This window comes from Pituophis catenifer, unplaced genomic scaffold, assembly GCF_029215685.1.
Source record: "Pituophis catenifer annectens isolate HBS135680 unplaced genomic scaffold, rPitCat1.0.hap2 SCAF_1, whole genome shotgun sequence".
NCBI classification, from domain to species: Eukaryota; Metazoa; Chordata; class Lepidosauria; order Squamata; family Colubridae; genus Pituophis; species Pituophis catenifer.
Window position 1 is genome coordinate 196993452 of NW_027256881.1, and position 22410 is coordinate 197015861.

General features: G+C 35.3%; 1 protein-coding gene across 2 annotated transcripts in view; it reads right to left on the bottom strand.

The window, feature by feature from the left end:
- The window catches only part of DYNC1I2 (dynein cytoplasmic 1 intermediate chain 2), a 39701-nt gene extending 19521 nt beyond the window's left edge, over positions 1-20180 (bottom strand). The window contains exons 1-6 of one of the 2 annotated variants that reach the window (XM_070936361.1): positions 20023-20180; positions 16677-16794; positions 15005-15119; positions 10701-10791; positions 3713-3772; positions 1988-2103 (exon numbers count right to left, since the gene is read on the bottom strand). In XM_070936361.1, coding sequence (XP_070792462.1) covers positions 1988-2103; positions 3713-3772; positions 10701-10791; positions 15005-15119; positions 16677-16784 — 490 coding nt within the window. In that variant the 5' untranslated portion in view covers positions 16785-16794; positions 20023-20180. The remainder of the gene's footprint in view (positions 1-1987; positions 2104-3712; positions 3773-10700; positions 10792-15004; positions 15120-16676; positions 16795-20022) is intronic. The other variant, XM_070936428.1, reaches the window with a different exon arrangement.
- Positions 20181-22410: the final 2230 nt, after the last annotated feature.

The window sequence follows — 22410 nt, forward strand, 5'->3', positions numbered from 1 at the left end:
CTCAATAGTCAGCGCTCTCCTAACCATATCGATGCACTATGAATCTGTTGCCAACATCCATTTTTCTCTTCAAGTATATGGAGATCCAACCATAACCCTCATAAACCTTTCCCCACCTATGGAATTTTGTCTACATCAGTACATGTACATAAAAATTGGCTCTGTTTATCTACAACAAAAAACAGAGAACAATTGCCAATAGTCCTCACTTAACAAAAATAACTGGGATAAGAACCTCTGCCACTAAGCAATGCAGTTGTAAAGTGTGATATCACATGAACATGTTGCTTAGCAAAGCTGTCCTATCTTACCATTGTTAAGTTAATCATTGTGGGTCATTAAATGAGGACTTCATGTGACTATAACTTTTGATTTCCTGCTGGCTTCTCCACCAACTCCGCTTGTGGGAAGGTAGAAGGCTGCAAATCATAATCACGTGATTGCATGGGTACTGCACCTACCAGAACTTCAAAAACCATCATAAGTATCACTTGTTCAGTGCTGTTGTTTGAACAGATGCAGAACAAGTGATTGTTAACTGAGGACCACTTATATAGGGAAATAATTGTTATACCTTATAACAAATGTAGTTTATTACAGTGATTAAGATGTTGGCCTAGAAACCAGGAGATTTTGAGTTTCAATCCCCCCCCCCCCCCCCCCCCCGCTTAGGTATAAAAGCTGACTGGGTGACTTTGGGCCAATTACTCTCTCTCAGCCCAACAACCCCCCCTCCCCAAAGGTTTGTTGTGGAAAAATGGTAGGCAAGAATATTAGGTATGTTTTCTGCCTGGAGGGAGGGAGGGAGGGAGGGAGGGAGGGAGGGAGGGAGGGAGAGAGAGAATCTGTTCTTTGTCACAAGTAAATATTAAGTAAATACTGTTATGCATACAAACTAGAAAAAATGATGAGGCAATTATGGTTGGACCTCACTCTCATACCATCCAATTTCTTCCAGACTGGCAGCCCATAGGCTGGATGCATCACGCACAGGCCACGCCCACCCCAGCTTTGCGAAGGGAAAAAATGTTGCAATATGTCACGTGAGGGCAATGTGATGCCACGAGTTTTGACACCCATGTTTTAGATAGTTACCCAGTCTTCTAGAACACATTTTTAACATGCAGGGAATGTTAGGCTTCAGTGGAGGAGGAAACCTAGAAACCAGTCTGGGGACACAGTTGCAGGGGTTTTTAGTTTTTGCCACAGTGTATCCCAGTGTCAAAATATAAAGCCACTTTGCATGTTCCAAATATGCTGCTAACTTTTCAAAAAACTTTAAAGCTATAATTGTGTATGGCCACTTATTTGTCTATAAATGTGCCTTTTGTTGCCTTTGTGACTATAACTGGTTCTGCAATTTATTTTATGTTAAAAAAAATCTCTGCAAAGCCTTATTTCTCTAAGACCTGTATATGATACTTTATCAAAATATTAAATGAAGGTAAGAGCACCTAAGAAATAAGCCAGAATTCTATGCCAATTTAAATTTCTTGACAGAATTGTTTTCCTTTCTGCAAATATTTTTTAATATTTTCCACAATAAAAGTATTGAATTTATTTTTTGTATCAAGGTTTAAGACAGTGGTCCCCAACCTTTTTATCGCCGCGGACCAATCAGCCTTTGATAATTTTACCGTGGCCCGCTGAGCGCGCGCAGGGGTGGGGCCACACGTGTGTACCTGCGCGGGGCTCTCTTCCCTGGAGCCTTTGCGCACGGCCCAGGAGCTTTTGCGCACGGCCCAGGAGCTTTTGCGCACGGCCCAGGAGCTTTTGCGCACGGCCCAGGAGCCTTTGCGCTGCAGCGTTCATGTCCCCCGGCCGCTGCGCGGCCCGGTGCCAGGTACTCCACGGCCCGGCACCGGTCTGCGGACCGGGGGTTGGGGACCACTGGTTTAAGACACTTACCTTGTCACATATAAGTCTTTTCATATAGAAAGATGTTCTTTATGTATAAGGAAACAGTAAGAGTGAAATTTATATTTACCTTCTTTAGGCTGAGTCATAACTGGAGTTTGGGTCTCCTTTGTATATGTGACCATTTCTCGAGGAGGAAAGTCAACTTGAGTAATTTTGGACATTGCAAGTTTAATAGGTCCACGTCTAAAGAAAATGAAGTGGAACATTATAAGGAATGTGTTTACAACACCCTGCCCAACACAAGTATTCTATGGAGAACTTCTATGTGAAATTTTGACAGAAAATTAATAGAACTAAACTAAAATGGATCACAATTTCTTATACTGTTTCAGATGACATAAATTTTAGTGGATTTTGGATAATTTGCTATTAAAAGTAAATAAAATGGATTCATTCCAGAATTTTATGAACAGGATGGTCATGTACAGCCCCATACTCTCAAAAACCCTCCAAAGAATTCCAAAACATCACTACAGGATAACTGATTTCTTTTACTAGATTATTTTCTCTATTATTCTGCCATATATAAATGCTAATATTAACAATAATGTGCAAGTCTAGATCCAATCTAATATAGAGCATGTGTTTTATATGTTAACTCAGTAGAACTATAATTTAACTTATAAAGTATCTTATCATGTTGAAAGATACCATTGTGCAATGACTTTTGAATTACAGACTCATGAAATGCTTATTTGTACCCTATGACTACCATTAAGTGTTGTACCTTATGATTCGTGATGAATGTATATTTTATTATTACGTACACTGAGAGTATATGCACCAAAACCAAATTCCTTGTGTGTCCAATCACACTTGGCCAATAAAGAATTCTGTTCTGTTCTGTTCTGTTCTGTTCTGTTCTGTTCTGTTCTGTTCTGTTCTGTTCTATTCTATTCTATTCTATTCTATTCTATTCTATTCTATTCTATTCTATTCGCCTGAAGAACTTCATGATAGGAATGAACAGATTTGATTTGAAAGAGGTGCTCCGGAAAGCAAAGAAACATATAACTATTGAGGGGGGAGGGGGCTTCTGCTACAGCTGTATGATCATAGAAACAGACCAGACATCTTTAAGGAGCTGCAGATAAGAGCCATGTTTGCATTCCTAAAAAGTTCCTCTTCTAAACTAAATCCAAAGTACTGCACTATCATAATATATCCTGAGATAGTTCCCATTAAGCATCTGAATATATGCCTACTGTATTCTGGCCATAATGTACCTATGCTTCTCAAAAATGTAGAAAAGCCCAATAGTCCTGTTCTATTCCATCTACTGTAATAAAGTTTCATATTTATATTATACTCTCCCCACTGCAGTTCACGTTTATTTTTTACTCCTATATGATAGGCCAATTTAATTCCCGTACTATAGGTTTGTGAACAGGCAAACTACTGGTATTTGTAGATTCATACTTTGTTAATAATATCAAAAGGTAATCATTTTTTTATAAAATCTAGAAACATTTAGTAAATAAGTAAAACTTAAAGTGCTGTATGTAAATTTAAAAGTGATAATACAGAATTGTAATTTATGTTGGATTTACAGTTTGTTTGTTTTTTTAATTATGTTAGTCAGTTTTTCCAAACACGTATTTTCTAGTTTTATACTGTTTGGAAATGTATTCTAAAAACTGCTGATTAACAAATTCAACACTATATTATTGCTTAATATCTTTACCTAATCACAAGAAAAATGGTTTCACACATTACTTTTAAGAATCTTACTTTGAACATATATAAACAATTGCTACATAAAGATGGAAGATAAAAAAAAACTCTGCTGTACCCCAGATCGGAATCAGAGTGGAGTTGTAGAACAGATGGATCAGTATCCCAATGCAGCGTCCTAATACACAGGTTGAAGGACAACCATGCAGCATTAGTAAAAAAGGCCATAGATTAGTGAAGCAAATACAGTCTATGAAATGTTAAGGCTATTGTTACACTCATATTATGGTTTCAAAAACAAAGAAATGCCAAAAGGTTAGTGAAAATCAAGTGGACATTCAGTGCTACAGGAAAACATGCAATATATAATCAATTAAAATACAAACATACAATTAGTATTGCTAGTAATATCATATACGGGCTATCAACATCTGAAAACCATGTTTTCAGTATCCTTTTGCTGCCGCCTAGATTTTTGCAGTCTATACAGTATATGGTACCCCTAAGTATGACTGCAATATTATATTAATCAAATAGTTTACAGCATCTTTTCATAAACTTAATATACTACATTTTTAAAGTATTAATGTTAACAAGATTAATTATTTATAAAATCTGTGATTCATCAATTTTATTCATGTGGAAATATATTCAAAGTAAATGTTTTAAAATTAACCAACAAAAATTTCTTTAATTAGGTGCAATTGATAGTATTACTACATACATTACATTTTCAAAAAGAGTTATAATTTCAAAACCATGAAAAACATGTTAACATATTGATAAAATAGATACACAGATTTAGTAATGCCATCTGATCCATTTCATTAACATATTGTAATCTTGCCCCAAGCATTAAATATGTTCAGGAAATTGTCATATTGGTAAAGGAAATGAGTCAACACATAAACCTTTGGGTATAGAAAAAATGCTTTTCCACTGGGATATACTACTACTAGTGTTTCCAAGACATGACATTGGTATAATTACGGGTTAAGCACAGCCTTGGGCTTATGTCATTTAATTTAAAACCAACCGAAAACATCCAATGTCAAGAAAACAGCATGTTTAATAAACTTATTCTACATATGCTTCAATTCCAGTGAATCAAAAGTAGTCTTAGAGCACAATGCAGAAGCCAGTATATTCATATAATAAACATACAATGCAACATACTGCAATAAAGATGTAAAAGCAAATATATTTCATATAGTTTATTCTAATACTTTATTTAAATATGCATATGCATTTTATTAACTATTTTTATGTATATTGCCAATAGTCTGCAGTCAGAAATGGCATAATTATTCCAAATTTATTATTGGGCTATAATCATATTGCCCAAAAATGATACAAGTGTTTACATTAATGTTATCTATTTTTTATCAGCTTTTTTCTTTGAGGAATGTTATCTTCAATGTTGGGTAGAATTATTACATTCTGTCTTTCATTTATTTAGAGGAACAGTTATTTATAAATAATTCTAACTATTTAACTATAATATTCTATGAATAGATAATATATACAAATTGATAATTTCAGACACAGAACTCTGTTCAGTCTCAAAGGCAACTAGTGTCTCTTTTATATATGCTAATTAAATCCTGCCTCTCTCTTACATCTTTCTCCAGTTTTTTAGTTTTCTGTCCTATCTTCATTATAAGGAGTGTTCAGTTAACTCTTTAACTCCCACTTTCTCCTCCTATGCAAAAAGGCCAACTTTACATTCTGAATACACAGATTTTCTGCGTATAATGAAATTGGTTTTGTGCAACTTGAAAATAATTTGAGACCCATGTATATTGAGTATAACTGGTTTACACTTTGCTATTTTCCATTATTCAAAATCTTTCATATAAAAATTTAAATCCAATAATTCTAATGTACATCCTTTAAGAAAGAGATCTTAATAAAGATTCACAAAAAGCAAGCAACCCACAAAACATTACTGTAAATACATAGTAGATGAATGAAACAGCTGAAACAGGTTTTGAGGGTAAAAATGGAGAAATGTTTACAGAATTATATCTGCAAAGCCTCCTTAAAAGTAGGAGGGAAATCCAGATGACATGTCAAGTTTTTGGAGAAACTACTAAAAATAGCCTGTTGTACTTTCATTGGATAAAGAGCAGACCCAACCATAAGTCCTCAGGTAAGTTCATATAAAAGATGGTACTTGAGGTTAAAAAACTGCAATGACTTATGACTGTAATTCCTGGCTCAATTAGAATAATTATTTAACTTCTGCTGGTTTTTTTTTTTAATTAATATTTTCATTAGTTCTCATTCTCTTGGTTACCCAAGGTTTCAAGAATATACATTGCACTGTCTAATCTTGATTTTATTATATTTTAAATCTTGTTTTTAATCAATTTTGTTAGTAGCTAAAATAGGGAAACATTTTTTTATTCATTCAAACTCAATTAATTCACCTATATTGGAAAAATCAAGCAGGTGGCTTACCAGTACTCTATGATTTCTTTGATCTTAAAACTTTCAGCGGGTTTAGAATTATTTGCGCTTTCTTCATAAGAGATTACATTACTATGCTTTCTGGGGACATTAAGAGGTCAAACACTATGCTGACTTGTTCTGTAAATATTCCTAACTCTCTTACGAATTTAAATGAATATGAATTGAGAATTATAGCAAGAAAGTCAGTATAGTCTAATGGTTAAGGCACCAGACTAGAAACCAGGAGATTGTGAGTTCTAGTCCTGCCTTAAATATGAAAGACAGCTGGGCGATTTGGGGTGGGTTATTTTCTCTTAGCTCATGCTGTCAGGCTTGGGCAACAAGCCACTTGATCAATTCCAATTGCAACGAATTGATTAACATTTGGTTGATCCAAAAAAAGCAGACCCTGCACTTGTGGAAAACACAAAGAGAAGGAAAAAATGACATATTATAGCCTGACAGCCCAAGCAGCACCATAAAGTGAAATCACTGTAAATTTATCAGCAGCTAAATGAGCTTAATAAAATAAGTTCATAGAAATTATATCAGCAAGACGGGATTATTATTTTTGAAACTGATGAATTATAAATTTATTAAAAGAGAATTGTTATATAAATGTATAATTAGCAAAAAAATCATAGCAGGCTACATATTTTAGTGGGACTCTATTAAAAAGCTGACTTCTCAGGCTTGAATATCTCTACTGGATAAAATATTGTGGATGAAATGGTTGCAATATGCTTACCGCTATAGGACAAAGAAAGGCTGGTAAGCAAGTAAGATTAGTTCCAAGTATTCTATAAATTGCATTCTACTTCCTAGTTGCACTGAAAATCACAAAGCAAATCTTTTTGAAGGATGGCAAGGAATCAGTTATGTGTAATTTCTGGCTAGCCACTCCAAAAATGAACAGGTGGTTCTTGAATTATGATGGCAATTGGGATTGGGATGCCATTGCTAAACGATTTGATCGTAAAGTGTGACATCATCCAACTGCATCATTTAGTGACAGCAATCTAGGCAATCCATCTTACTGTTGTAACCCTAAAATGTGCAGGTCATTAAACAAAAAGCAGTGGGAATTCCTGGTAAAGACTGAAAGGGTGCCATGGTGGTTTGGGGGAAGACTTGCCAAATTGATCTACATGTCTAAGGTTTTGAGGTCAACTTTAGCATGTAGTTTCCCAGTAACTGTTGGGCACAATGGAAACCTACACTAGGATATTGCCCAACCATACAACTGTTTTCCATACAACTACCTAGATGATTCCACTCATCACTGCAGTTTTAAAATCAGGAGGAAAGTTAATGTTCACATGTTTTGCTGAATGCAGCATTACTTATGTAACATTCTTACCCTGCATTGTTTCTAACATTTTGTTTTGAAGTCTGGTCTGTCACCATAATAAATTCTATCTATCTAGGGCATATTTTAAATACTGTTGGCAGCAATCATGCCAGGTCATGCAGATGTTGGCACCAATCATACAAAGATCACTCAGATTTATCAAATCAACCATATCAGTGACAAGAAAGCTTTCTGAGTCAGCTGAAAACTTCCCAAGGGCAATTTAAAATTCATATGTGAATGTGTATTCGGAGATTTTCCTAACAACATGCAATAAAAGATAAGATGAATAATTCATTTTTATAATTTTGCAGCTGTATAGGCCATTTCTTTATAATCTTTTATTACTAATACTGGTGTTTAATGCTTCTGCCACCTTCCTGATTTCTTGTTATTGATAAAATAATTGTTAAATATGTTTTTGTTATCTTTATATTTAATAATATTCTTTTCAAATTATGTATTTTGCCTTAATTTTTTTTGTCAAAATAAAATGTATGATTTTTTAGTTTTATGTTTTTTAGTTTTGTTACTTAAATACTTTTAAGAAGACTTTAAAAGAAGAGTCTTTAGGAACGCCTATAAGGTTATGCTGGGCCCTATAGATATTTTATTTGTTGTATACATTTAACACTATGGTAATCTTAAATAATCCACAAGATTCTTTTAAAAGCTGATCTTGCTTTTTTTTTTGTTCAAGTGCTTTTAATCAATTCATCCATATGTTATACACTTAACTAGCTTCCAGATGCCTGAATATAGTGGATTTTCTAGACAATATAGACCCGTGATGGTGAACCTATGGCACACATGCCACAGGTGGAGTGTGTAGCCATATCAGTGGGCATACAAAATTAGCTCCGCCTTCTGGGCCCACCAGAAGTAGAGAAACAGGCTGTTTCCTGCCTCCGGAGGGCCTGGGGGGGGGCGGGGCGGGGGGGAAGGCCCGTTTTTATCTCTCACCTGGCTCCAGAGCCTTTCTAGGAGTCTGGGGAGGGTGAAAATGGCCTGCCCCCCGAGGCCCTCCAGAGGCTAGAAATGGCCCATTTGCCAACTTCCGGTGGGACCGGAAGGCCCATTTTTTGCTGTCTCTAGCCTCCAGAGACACTCTAGGAGTCTGGGGAAGGCGAAAACGGCCTGTTTGCCAACTTCTGGTCCCACCAGAAGTTGGCAAATGGGCTGTTTCTGGCCTCTGGAGGGCCTCCGAGGGGGGGGGGAGGCCGTTTTCACCCTCCCGAGACTCCTAGAGAAGTTCTGCAGCCAAGTGAGAGAGAAAAATGGGCCTACTGGGCCATCATGTGCCAGGAGCGGGGGGAGTCTCACACACATGTGTGGGGACGGGGTGCATAGAATTATGGGTGTCGGCATACGTGCACGTGATCCCCCGCCCCTCCTTGCTGGCATGCAATGGCAAAAAAGTTAGCCATCACTGATATAGACTAAATTTAATAAGATTGTTACAACTATACCTATAAAATTCAGCAAACAATTTCTTGGGCACTATTTAGTATTTCTAAGCAAATATAAATAATGGTAGTTTAAAAAAATCTATAAGCTATTTTTTCCAATTTATACCAAAATACTAAGAATAGATACTATCTTCAGAACAGTACTTGCTATAACATTTGAATCTATAGGGTATACTGTTTATCAGAAGTAACCTATAATAAACACGTCCTTTTGACATTATCCTGTGACAGAGAACTCTGAGGTAAGTAATAACACCAATTAATACAAAGAAACCAGGCTGCAGGTTCTCAGATTACAACTATTAGTTGAGCAACCATTCAAAGTTACAATGGTGTTGAATGATTGGGAGTTACGATCAGTCCTCAGAGTTCTGACTGTCACTATATCCTCAAAGTCAAATATTCCCAATCTAAGCACTTGGTGCCCAGGTTCGTATTACAACATTACAGCAAACTGTGGTCATGTGATCTGATTTGCAATGTTCCTTGACTTACCCACAAGCAAAGTCAAGGCAGAAGTCAGGAGGAGGTCACACATTGTTCCTGCTGCTTTTTTACCTTCCCTCCATAGTGCCTGCTGCAATAACTTCCTGTAGCACCCACTCACACTCCATAGGATCTGCCTGCAGCATACCCTGTCTTCTACTCATACAAGTATAGGTACAAGTGAAACTTATAGCTTAAAGGCATAATTAACTCCTACTCTACATTATTAACCTGACCACATGATTATGTTAAACTGGCTGTGGTTAAATAAATCTAGAGATTACTATGTTTCTTAATAAACCAAAGATTTTAAAAAAATCAAGTAGTAATCATTTTGTTTCAACCTGTAGACTATGGAACATAGCTACTTACACTAATGGAAGCAGGCCTTTCTCTCCCTTTTTACTTCTTGCAAAATTTGCCTTAACAGATCTTTTAAACCTCTAAGACAGCTATTTAAAAGAAAGAAACACTAGTACAGTGGTAGAAATGTAGAAACTTGGGACATTAAAATGAGAAATCTGATGGCACATCTCAAAAAGACAAGGAATGATGAGCAGGAGAACACCCATTAGATACCATCCCAATCAATAAATACAAAGCAGCGGAAGGCCACAGAAGAAGACATAGTGTTATTTTCAAATCTATTTAGTAAGCCACCAAGGCTTCTATCTCTTTTCCCATCTCACCCCATGCCAATAACAATTATCAGACATACTAGCTTTTTCATGAAGTAAAACCAAGCACTAGAGTATTTTGACATATTGCAGCATTAAAAAAGAATACTTGATAATAAATATCTGATTACTTATTTTGCCTGTAGAAATGAAAGAATTTAAATGAATGATTTAATTAAATTGTTCAAGTTGTGCTTTATTCAAATGAGCGCCACTCCAAAATGCAACATTAAGAAAATAACAGTAGAGGAATTAGAAACATTAGGAACCTTTAGAAAATTACATATTATACAGACTCTCTTTCCTTAATATATACATACATACATACATACATACATATATATTAGTCATTATTTCAACTTAAATACTTTCATTTTCTTATTTGGTTTTCCAAAGTTTTAGCTGAGAATTTAGTACAGTTCAAGACACATTTTGGCAAGAGTGCTTAATGGAAAAGAAGCTGTCTTGAAAAACTGAAAGGCACTGGCCTCCACTTTCAGGCAGCTATCAAATTCTGCTGGATAGAGGGAGGAGAAAGTCATTGGGATATGTCTTGTGACATGCCAAGAAGAACGGGCTATATCTTTTGATACATGTATTATATTATTTAAAAATACCCTAACAAAGTATTTTATACTTCATAATATCAATCATTCTGAGAAAACATACCTTGAACCAACAGCACCATCACCAGAATCTTGGCTTCCGGCCTCACTTGGTGTGCTCACAGATTTCGAAGATGGAGACATAGGAGGAGGGACTAAATAGTGAAACAGACAGGTATCCGCTGTTACTAGTCGTAGAGGTTGCACAGCTTAGGATGTTTCCAAATTAATTTAACATGGAAGCATTAAAAAAGTGATGGTAAACAAAAGAAAACAAAAATAAATAAAATGGATGAAAATGAACAATAGAAAAAAAGGGGAAAAGACAATGTTAACATATCATGCTGGATATTCATGCAGTATTTGCCATTTAAATGCATTTTGGGATAATATTAAAAGATGTAATTTACTTAAAATGCAAGGGAAAATATAGATTATTAATACTGTATAATGGCAACAACCTTTTCTTAGAAATTAAGTAATTAAAAATGCAATGTATTGCATAGAATTCCCATAAGTTTTGAGGAAAGGTTTTATTAGAATCAGGAGAGAAAGAACAAGATGATTATCCTTTCCAAACATTATTTTGAAAAACTGCTACAGAAGAACAACAGAATAGCAGACAAGGTTATTTATTTATTTTTATTTTATTTTATTAATTATTTATGCCTCCATCTCCCCTACAAGGTAATTCTGGGTGGCTTGCAGGTTCCATGAAAATTACCTCTCTGCAACTAGTTTTAGAAGAGGTTGATGCTGAAACCTAGGGCCTTTTGCAGATATGGACTTGTAAAATATGCTATTATGTATTGAAAATAATTTATTTTCAGTACATTCTCTATTTTTTAGTTCTCACATTTAATTTTTATTTAAAAATTTTTGAAATGTTAAGTGGCAGTGGTTAACCTTAAATTTTTTTTAAAGTATTTTTTTTAATTACTGAAGAGATTAGGATTGCATGTTCTTTACTGTTTTGATTTTAGAGAAAACAGAATTTTTCACATAAAATCATTCCTACACTAAATATATTTTCACCATTATTATGGTTAAATATATTGGTTTTGATCTAGTGTGTCCTTTTATGAAGTCATACTCACAGTATGCTTCAATAAAGGAAAATGGGAAAGAGCCAATTCCTGTTCCAGTGTTGCACTATGCAGCATTGCTCAATATTCTCAGATAATTAAAATATAAGCACTGATGGAGAGTGAAATATATTTATACAGCTTAAACTTACTACAGAACTGATGAAATTGATAAAATCTTAGCAAAATTTGCATACATTTCTTTCACTACTGTACCTTAAATGTTAATTTGAAAAAACCAACCCTCCCAACCAGTGTTAGATACAAATTCAACTAGTTATTTATTACTTTAAAAAGAGACAGTTGACTTAAAGTCAAGAGTTCTTGTTTAAAACTGGAGTAGGGATGAGGGTAGGGTAGGCAGGCTATTCAACCCTGATAAGCCTGAGAGGCTATGGGTACATATTATTTCCAGAGCATGAAATTTTCTATCTTTGGTTCTAAATTAGTGGTATTTTCCAATACAGAACTGACACACAATTGGGCATCCTCCTGGACTTAAGACATCCTGCTTAAAGAGGAGTGAAGGACAGCTTTCACTCAAATTCAACTCATATGCCAATTGCAACCTTTCTTGAATAAAGGATCCCTTCTCACGGGAACATATGTCTTGGTCATCTCATATGTGAATTATTGCAATTTACTCTACTTGATCTGCCTTTGAAGACAATTCAGAAGTTGCAACTGATCCAGAATACAGTAAGTAATACAAGCAATTATGGCTACATGCTTATTTGCCCGTATACTTCCTCTGTCACATAAGCTGCATTAATTATCTGATGGAACCTAGGAAATGGACCTTCTCTGTTATGACTCCTGTTCTTTGGAATAGAGGTTTGGCTGGTCCTGAGGCTGGTCCTGAGGCTGCCTCTGCAAGCCTTTAAATGATTTCTGAACACCTGTATTTTTCCCCAAGCTTTGATATAGGTTGAAGTATGTCTATTTGGTATGCAGTATCTATTCCGATTAGGGCATGTTTGTTTTCCTCTTACATATACTGTTTAGTTTTTGTTTTTTTATATTATATATATTTTAATCTGTACAATACTCTATCATTGTCAAGTTAGAGGTCTTATAACTCTAAATATTTTAACTAGTCACTGCTGCCATCTACTGGCTACTTTACATTAGTAGGAATAAAATATTTTTAGATTGAAATGCTTAAAATACTTAATGTGATTTTTTTTTTCAGTTTCAAAAGCTTTTCTATTGTTCATCGCACTCTGAATGGAAATTTCACATTTGCAGGGAGTCCTTACTTAAGCATAAGAAATACTAAAAAAATGCAACCAGTGGAAATAGCATTATTTTATTTCCCTAATAGTTTTGCTTTTAGAATTTCAAAACACATTGAAAATTTGCATTAACAAAGCAAAATGAAAGATCTTGCTGAATTATCACTTAAGGCTTAATTAATAAAATTGACTAACTATTGTTTATTAAATTAAACAGTTCACAGATTAATTTAAATTAATGCAGGATCTAAAAGCTAAAATTAAATTAATGCAGGATCTAAAAACTAAACTTTTAAATTTTAAACATCCCATTTTGTTTTGAAACTGCCTACTATAGCATTATGGTTCTTGGCCTCTATAGGCAGAACTGTAGTTATTTACTTCAATATTTTCCATTTCCTGGTACTAAGGATAATGAGAACCCTCATGAACAGATGGGAACCATATGTGGTTAATGGTGCTCTTAATGGTGCACATGAACTACATAACTAAAATAATACTGAAAGTAATGACAATATTTCATATAAGGGATCAAAAATATTTGCCCTCGCAGAACTTACTAAGCAATAAAGACTACCAAACAAAGCAATGTTTACTTCCAAATAAAGATGCAGAAAATAATGCAGTTAATTATGACCCAAAAAAATCAAGCACAGAAATTTCTGGTGCTCTAATGAAGGCTGAGATCTTCCTTTCAATTAGAATACCTTAACACATTTGAAAATAAGCCCCAGCGTTCAGAAATTCCAGGGGTAGATAAACATATTATATGTATGCATGAACAAGGGGAACTAGAAAGGGACATTTATAATTATTTCATATGGACCAGAAATGTTACCTTTTGCAGTGAAATACCCCAAGTTTCTAATCTAAAATTTAAAAATGTAACAGCCAAATAACATGTGAAATTGCACCTATAGTCAATTTACCTTTGACTATTTTTTCAGAGAATAAATAATTTTAAAAACAAATAAAATGTGTATTTTTGAAACCAAGCTTACAAAACTTCCTAAATGCTTCTAATGCTAAAAAATATAGTATTTTATATTTTGTTTTTTAAGATCTATCATTCTAGGTAGCTGTTTCCAAAATATATCCTTCATTTTTAAGACTTAAATTAAAAGAAATAAATATTTTTTGCACCCAAAATAAACTACTTTATTCATTAAGAAATTGGCCCATTCAAACAACTTGAACAAAAACAAGTAGTAGTCACTTGTCTGAGATTGGTGGCTATGGAAATTGATTGAATGAATGAATAAGGTAGTTTCCTGCAATGTTGCAATGCCCTCTTGTGGCATAGTTCTAACTCTTTGTGCTAATAGGCAGTAACTATCTTCAATAGTCAACTATTTTACTTAAAAGAGTATTAGGCTTATAAGTGTTTTAAAATAAATTTAAAAAAAAACTTCAAATAGAAATGTCGGTTTCACGAGAGGGGTCCTATCAGTAGAATTGGAGTTATGGGATGTTTCCACTGGAGAAAATGATAGAAGGGATATAAATTAACTCTTATTTCTGGTACAATCTCTTCAAAAGTTTATCTCAACACTGAAGTGCGCTTAGCTTAAACCAGCTTGCTCCCAAATTCTAGTAAAAGTTTTTGCTAGATCATATTTCTACTCTATGAACTGACAGGCTCATTCTTCATTCAATCAATTGCTTAGAAAAAGAAGAATGAAAATATTTATTTGGCAACATTTAAATTAGGAGTAGCAATCTTAAACAATCTGGATGTAGTCAAAAACATCTGGAAGGTCTAGACTGCCAATCCTTTTGCTGCCTTGATTTTATATGTTAATGGAATAGTCTTAGTTAGTTTTAGTTGATGAAATATAAAGAGATGGAAGAATTAGAAATCAGTAATATTATTCTAATAAAATAATTCTAAATCAGACAGAACAATGTGTTCTAAGAAGTTCCTAAGTTAATTGTAGTGATAATGAACACATATCAGGTGCATGCATGAGTGAGTAATTCAAGTTTCATGCTAAGGTTTAATTGCATGAAGGACATTTACATGACATTTTGTTCTGTATACTTCTTACCCATGGGAGTATCAGGTGTTAAACCCATGCTCTGAAGCAAAGCTTCTGCTTCCCGTCTCTTTTTTTCAAGGTCAGACTCATCTTGTGCAGGAAGGGCATCTTTCTTCTGATCAGTCTATGTATTTTATTAAAATGAATATGTCATTTCACATCTTTACTGTATAAGATTTTTTTAAAACAAAAATATTTGGTGATAATAAATACGTAATATTTTACTGAAAGTCTTACCTGGCTGTCTGGATAAGAAATTTTATAGCAACAACCCTACTTGGAGGAAGAGATAGATTCTTTTCTTTTACACTTGGTATTTATTTTCTATTTTTATATTGAGTATTGTTAAAATCGATAATAGAAAGTATCTTAAAAATGAAAATAGAGAAAAAAGAGGGAGAAAGGACTATATAAGTTCTAGCCATTTTTTGAAAAGTAGAACATAATTCAGGCTGTGCATTGTTTTTGAACACACAGAAATGCAAATGCAGCATCTGCGAAGAAGAAGCCACTTTAATGTGACTCATTAAAATTCAGATATTCCATAGAACGGAAATAAGTTATGACTGCTTTAATGACAGAGGTACGTGTTCCAAAATATCTACTGAATCTGAAACACTGTACATCCTTAGTAGCCATAGTGAGGTAAGTGAGGTAAGTGGGGATGAAACAATACCCTACAATTATAAGCCAAGATAAACACTTTCAACACTTTATTCCTAAAGATCAATGCAGAAAAATAGGACTCAGCTTCCAGGTTCCTATAGCAGTAATAAGGACTCAGGTAAACCTGCAATCAATAATTTACTTATACTGTAAATTAGTATTTGTACTTGTAACATAAATGGCCAAACAAAAATATATCCCAGATCATCAGATATACAGTTATTCAAAAACTCCTTCATAAGGCCTTTATATAGGTTACTGATTATAAGTAAAAAAATTGTTCCTAGCAAGTTCTCATGATTTTTTAGAATAATTTTGTAAAAAAAAAAGAAGAAGATAATTTTACTATGGAACAAGACTTAGTAACAAATTAATTTGTCCACATTCTAGAAATATTTATTTTCTTTTGCTCTGACATAGCAAATGTTATTATCCCATTCCTCAATTTAGAAAGAGTTTTCACAGGAATTTAATATCAATAATAATTCTTAACATACTTTTTCAAACAATCTGTTAATTTCCAAGAAGTTCTAACCCTTGTTAAAATGCAAAAATCAAAAAAAGAGTTGAATGAAAAAATAAAGACACTCATGTATCTCTAGGATCCTTAAAAATTACTCAATACAGCAGTCAGAGTGGCTTATCTCAGAAGAATACTGCTGGTCAGGAAGTATACCACTAAGATGCATGATGATGTCAGTTTGAAAGTGTCACTAACTGAAGCTATTGTAAGATAAGAAGGCTTTTTGAGCATGACGCCTTAGTTATATTTAATCAGAAATATTTTAATTACTAGTAGTAATGTAGCGATACAGATAAAACAATACATATATTGAGCTATGTAAAGTCTGGGGAGAAAAATGATTCTATGAAATTACTAATGTTATTTACTGTATCTGATGTTGCTAACTGCATTCAAAATTTGACACATACTATTATTAACAAAAATTACTAGGAAGTTTTAGCATGTAAGCAAATTATCTGCTAGGTGTAATTTGAAAAAAAGAATTCTTACTTCCTTTTTCTTTCTTTCTTCTTCTTTTCTTTTTTTCTCCTCCCTTATTTGAGCCAAGCGTTGTTTCTTACGTTCTAACTCTGCCTTCAGTTCACTTTTATCAGACATAGTTAGAATCCTGTCAATAACATGAATCAAATATAAAATTAAGTATTTTTCTACATGTACTGGTATATCTATTAGTTAAAATAAAAGATGCTTACTACAAAATATGGTTCCATAGCAATAATGTATGAAGGACTACCACCTGAAATTTGGAACAAACTTTTGGCACCAAACTGTAAACTGTAAACATATTAATCTCTAGATGAATTTAATAAAAATGCAGAGAAGCTAACATAAAAATTAGAAACAGAGAAGCTGGATGACAAAATTAATGGCATATGAATAGGGAACATTCCACTTTCATTTAAAGAGTTATTTATAATAATGTTTCTGAAAGGCCAGCAAATATTTTTGACTTTTATATATATATAAATTCAGTTGAATCACTCTTTGCCATAAACTTATCCTTTTCCTTTAATACATGTTGAAAAGAAGCCCTTACTATTAGGCAAAGGTATTAGAAAACTTCTTTGGGTCAACATTTTTAAGCAAATTGACTTAATAAATTATCCTTCTAGGAACTCAAAACGGACAAGTTTCCTTCATGTTTTGTGCTTCTCCAGATTTTTAAATGCACTTATGATGACAAAAATTTTATATATAAACATATATATAATAAAGAAAACATGGAAAAATATCGCTTTTTTAATATCAGGATAATTAAGAAATACCAGGACTATATATATTTGAACAAACTGATTCAATCAATGCAAAACGCAAATGATATAGATTTGTCTTTTCCTTCCTTTCATCTTTCCACAGCACCAGCTCAAGCATGCATATTTTTCTGCAATATCCTACTGGCCACGTTACAGTTATTATATATATTTACCTAGACAGATTTAGTTCATCTTGGCAGTACTGTTTGTAAAGCTGAGTTTCCTCCCTTTATTCCAACACTGTTGAAGGATAGCCTCAAGGTGTATAAAGTCCTTCATTAAAGATATACATGGGCAAATGGACATGGCAACCCTTTCAACTAATCATTCCCTTAAACTGCTGACAGCAGTTAAAACAACTTTCACTCTGGAAAAGTATTTACATTTAGAAATGCCATCAGTGGAGAGACAGTTATTTGTTAAGTTTAGATTCGAACTTCTAGATACCAACGTTAGATTCGGCCGTTATCGGAAAATCCCGTATGACAAAAGAATATGCATATGTGGGGTAAACGTCGTGGAGGACACAGTGCATATAATATTCGAATGTAGTCTCTATCAAGAAGTAAGAAAACAATACCTGTCCCCAATTATAAATAAATTTCCCCACTGGAATATAAGCCAAAAATTAGCATTTCTGTTGAGGGCTGACTCTCCTCCCCTGGTAAGAGCGATCACTCGATACCTTAAAAGAATGACGGCAATACGAGCCAGTTATATCAAAAAAAAAATTATCGATTGTAAGGAAGATGAGCTCAGTTAGAGAGGAGCTATCCTATTTGGGTTATCTAGTCTTGGCAACTTAGCTATTGAAATTTGATATTGTAAAATTTTAATGTCATCTATCATATATTTTTAGATTGCTATTTTTGTAACTGTTTTATCTTTTTCCCTTTTTCTTTTCTGTTTTGTTTGAAAAGGCCTTTGGGCTATTCAATAAACTATACTATAAAGTCCTCTAGTCTTTGTCCAGATTCTCAGAGGACAGCAAGTCACCATAGGCCTTGAGACAAAGCCAACAGAGGCAGGATAGTAGGGACTAGTAGTAACAAAGACAGCTAACTGGGTAGGCAGCACTTTCATTCTGTAGCAGGTAAAACATTCAGACCCTAATAATACATTACTAATGACATTTTGTTAAATCAGCGTCCGATCATATTGTGGCTGTGAATTATGGAATACATTTGGCATCTGGATCTATCTGGTTCCCAGTTCATGTTTACTGGGAGCTCAGATGGGGTTCTTTTGCTCCTTGCCTAAAGTGTTGACATAAGTTTTCTTTCAATTGCAATTTTTTTAGGGCAGAGACATAAATGTGTTGCTCTTTTAAGCGCTCAAGATGCTTGGTTGTCCTTAATTATGACCACAACTGAGCCTGAAATTTATGTTGCTAAGTGAGACATTTGTTCAGTGAGTTTTGCCCCGTTTTAAGACTTTTCTTGTCTCAATGGTTAAGTGAATCACTGCAATTGATTAGTGGGTAATTCGGTTGTTAAGTGAATCAGGCTTCTCCATTGACTTTGCTTGTCAGAAGGTCACAAAAAGTAATCACATGACCTTGGGGCAATGCAAATGTCCTAAATATGAACCAATTGCCAAGCATCTGAATTTTGATCACGTGATCATAGGGATGCTGCAAACGTAAAACTTAGACTAATTTTGTCACTTTGAATATACACCAATCGGCATACATTAAAATGAAATTTCGTTGCATACAGCTCTCAAAGGGTCACCGCCCTCCGATATACACTACAGAAACATGACAAAATAAATAAATAAAAAAAATTATGCATATACCTACATTTATATTGCATAGGTCAAAAGTCTGTAGAGATTCTCAGTCACCCAGGTCATGTTTGTCCCAAAGGTGCTTTTTCAGGAGGCAACTGGGATTTCTTTGTTTTTTTCCTTTGAAGACGTTTCTTGGATGAGAAGCCAAACGTCTTCAAAGAAAAAAACCAAGGAAGTCCAGTTGCTTCCTGAAAAAGCACCTTTGAGATAGTGCAAAGGTTGTCACTGGGAAAAAACGGTCATAAGTCACCTTTTTTCTCCCCAGTGCCGTTGTAATAACTTTGAACGGTCCCCAAATGAACTGCTGTAAATCGAGGACTACCTGTATTTCCCTCAGAAAAACCGCTCCGGAAATAGGAACTAGGGAGTGTTTCCGCCGTGTGTGTATCTATGTGTGTGTGTGTGTGAGAGAGAGAGAGAGAAGCCGAGGACAGAGTTCTCAGAAAGAGGCGAGATAGGAGGCCTCACCCAGCAGCCTCTTCGGAAAAAATTCACGGGGACGACCGGAGGAATCGCCCCCAAAGACACCCGGCCAAAATAAACAGAGGGTCGGCTGCCGGGCGTTGCCCGTAAAAAGCGTCCGCCCCCTCCCTCCTCCTCCCCCTCCCGCTTTATTCCTCCCCTCCCTCCCTCCCTCCCACCCCAACGGCCGTGGCTCGCGCCCTCCTTATCCTCTAGGGCCCCGCCCATCCGGGGCCACTTGGGCGATGCGGGACAATTAGAGGCCGCCCTGGGCCCGCGAGGCACTGATTTTAGACAACCGGCATTGGCTCATCCTGCCCGAGGCTAACCTGTCACTTAGGCCCTCTTCTGTTCAGACCGCTGCCGCCTTGTTTTCGAGGCGCTCCTTCAACAAAAGCGGGAAGGGACGGAGGAAGCCGCCGCTGGAGTTTCAAATAAGGGGAAAGCCGCCGTGTAAGGTCTCTTACAGGAGACAACTCAGCATCCTCCGAAGGAGCACGCATGCGCGGAAATAACCCGTGCCGACGGAACAGGAGGTCGGTCATGGCTCTCGGTCACATAGTTATACATATGATGGACGCGCATGCGCGTATGCGAAAGGAGGGGGAAAAATTCGTCCTCGTTTGTTTCGGGCCTTGCGGATGGCGTTTTAGATTTCACAAGCGGCCGGGAGTTTGTTAATTCTTTGAAACATCTGCCAAAGAAGGGAAGAAATAAGGTTAGATTAAAAAAAAGAATGTCCACGAATGTCTCCAATGTTATAAGTTCGATGCTGAAAGAGAACTACAGTTCCCGGCATGCGGTGCGGCAAGTCGATGCTGTCAATGGGGTTTTTCCTGCGGCACCTGTCTACGTAGGCCGGCTTGACAATGTGAATTCAGGATCCATCTTCTGTCTGTTGCTGGAAATATGTGATATGCTGATATTGGAAAGTTTGCTTTGCTAGGGGCTCTCTGAAATTTTTCCCAGCACATGTAAATAAGTACTTCTGGGTTTCTTCTTCCTCCCCTAGGATTTTTGTGATTTCAAGCTATTGTACTGCTTGTTTATTCAGAAGTAAATTCAACTAGGAACGCCAATTTGGTGTCGTAGTTAAGGCATCAGGTTAGAAAACAGGAGACGGTGAGTTCTACTTCTGCCTTAGACAGGAAGCCAGCTGGGTGATCTTGGCCAGTCCACTCACTCTCAATTCTGAGAAGGAGTCAAGGGGCAAACTATTTCTAGAACACCTTGCCAAAAAAACCCTCCAGGGACTAGTCCAGGCAGTCTCTGAGAATTGGACACGAATGAATGAAAGAAAAATCAACTGATTTCAAAGGATGTTATTCCCACTGAAATAAACTGCTGGATGTTGCTACCTACCGCTCAAATATGCTTGGATTTGGTATTAAGGTTTGGTCAATACCAGCTGGAGTTGCTGCATCTAGAACCTCCTCATCCTAACATGGTTATCACTGAGCAAACAATAGAATCGTGGATTTGAAATTCTGGAGGGCTGTTTGGTGTACCAAAAGTCCACCAAACAGGTGGACTATAACTAGGAGTAAAGAATCTTATTTATAAAAATCAGTACCAGTAGTCACATCCATCTGTAAGTAATGCCAGATGCAACTATAGATTGATAGAAGTTAGCATCTCAGATTATCTTTTTGTTTTTATTTTTTTTTTAATTACCTATATCCTCTATGGCATATTGCCATACATACATTCCAAATGTATCCAGCAGCCAAATAATATTGCTTAGTGTGTTTATATTGTTTTTTAAACTGGGATCTCAACATCAGTACTTTAACTTTCAAAGCAAAAGAATATTATAAGAGTTCTTCACAATTAACCATTTTAAAAAATCATCCTGCTTTATGTATACATCCTTAAAATCACACACAATACCAATGCTGGGTAAAACTTTGCAAGAATGTTAGCTACTAGCAATACACCAATAATCCAAAACAGGCTGGTCATTTACCAGAAGTTTGCAATTTATTATATGGATATTATGTATACTATGTAAGACAGGAAGTGAAACCAGTAATACAGAGCACGCCATTGTCAACTATGCATTTTCTCAAGATTAACATGTTTCTAAATATGTTTTGTGCTTATGAAATAATAAAATTATTAGTCTTTAAAATGCCTCCAGACTATTTGCTGCAAAAAGTTATCATGGTTAATGAGCAATTTTACCCCATTAATTCCTGGCCAGGGATGGTGTGAAAAATCCCATCTTTTGTGGTAGTAGTAGAACTCTCAACAGCTGAGTTCAGGTTTTGCAAATATTTTAGGATGCTGACTATCTTCAAAGAAATCTAATAAAGGAGCTGTGGAACAAGGGTATACTAAAAAGTTATGGTTTGCTTATGCATGGTTTTTGAATATCTTATTGGTCAGGTTCATATAACATGCTAAGCCATAAATAATGGCTCATAAACCACAATGACTGGGTTTACACAGCACACTAAGACAAATCCAAACAAATCTTATTATTGTTTGTTGCATGACCTGGGCTTTTCAGAACATTTGCTCCAATATCTTAGTCTTAAATTTTGTTAAGATGTTTAAATATGCCAATTAACCAGAAATGAAATTACATATTTTGACCTTCACCAAAAAACAATTTGTGTCAGCAGTAGGGAAATAACCTTGGATGACAGTGCCAGAAATAGTTGGCAATCCTTTTGTTCTCTTGCCTTAGTAGACAGCTAATACTGTTTAAAAGC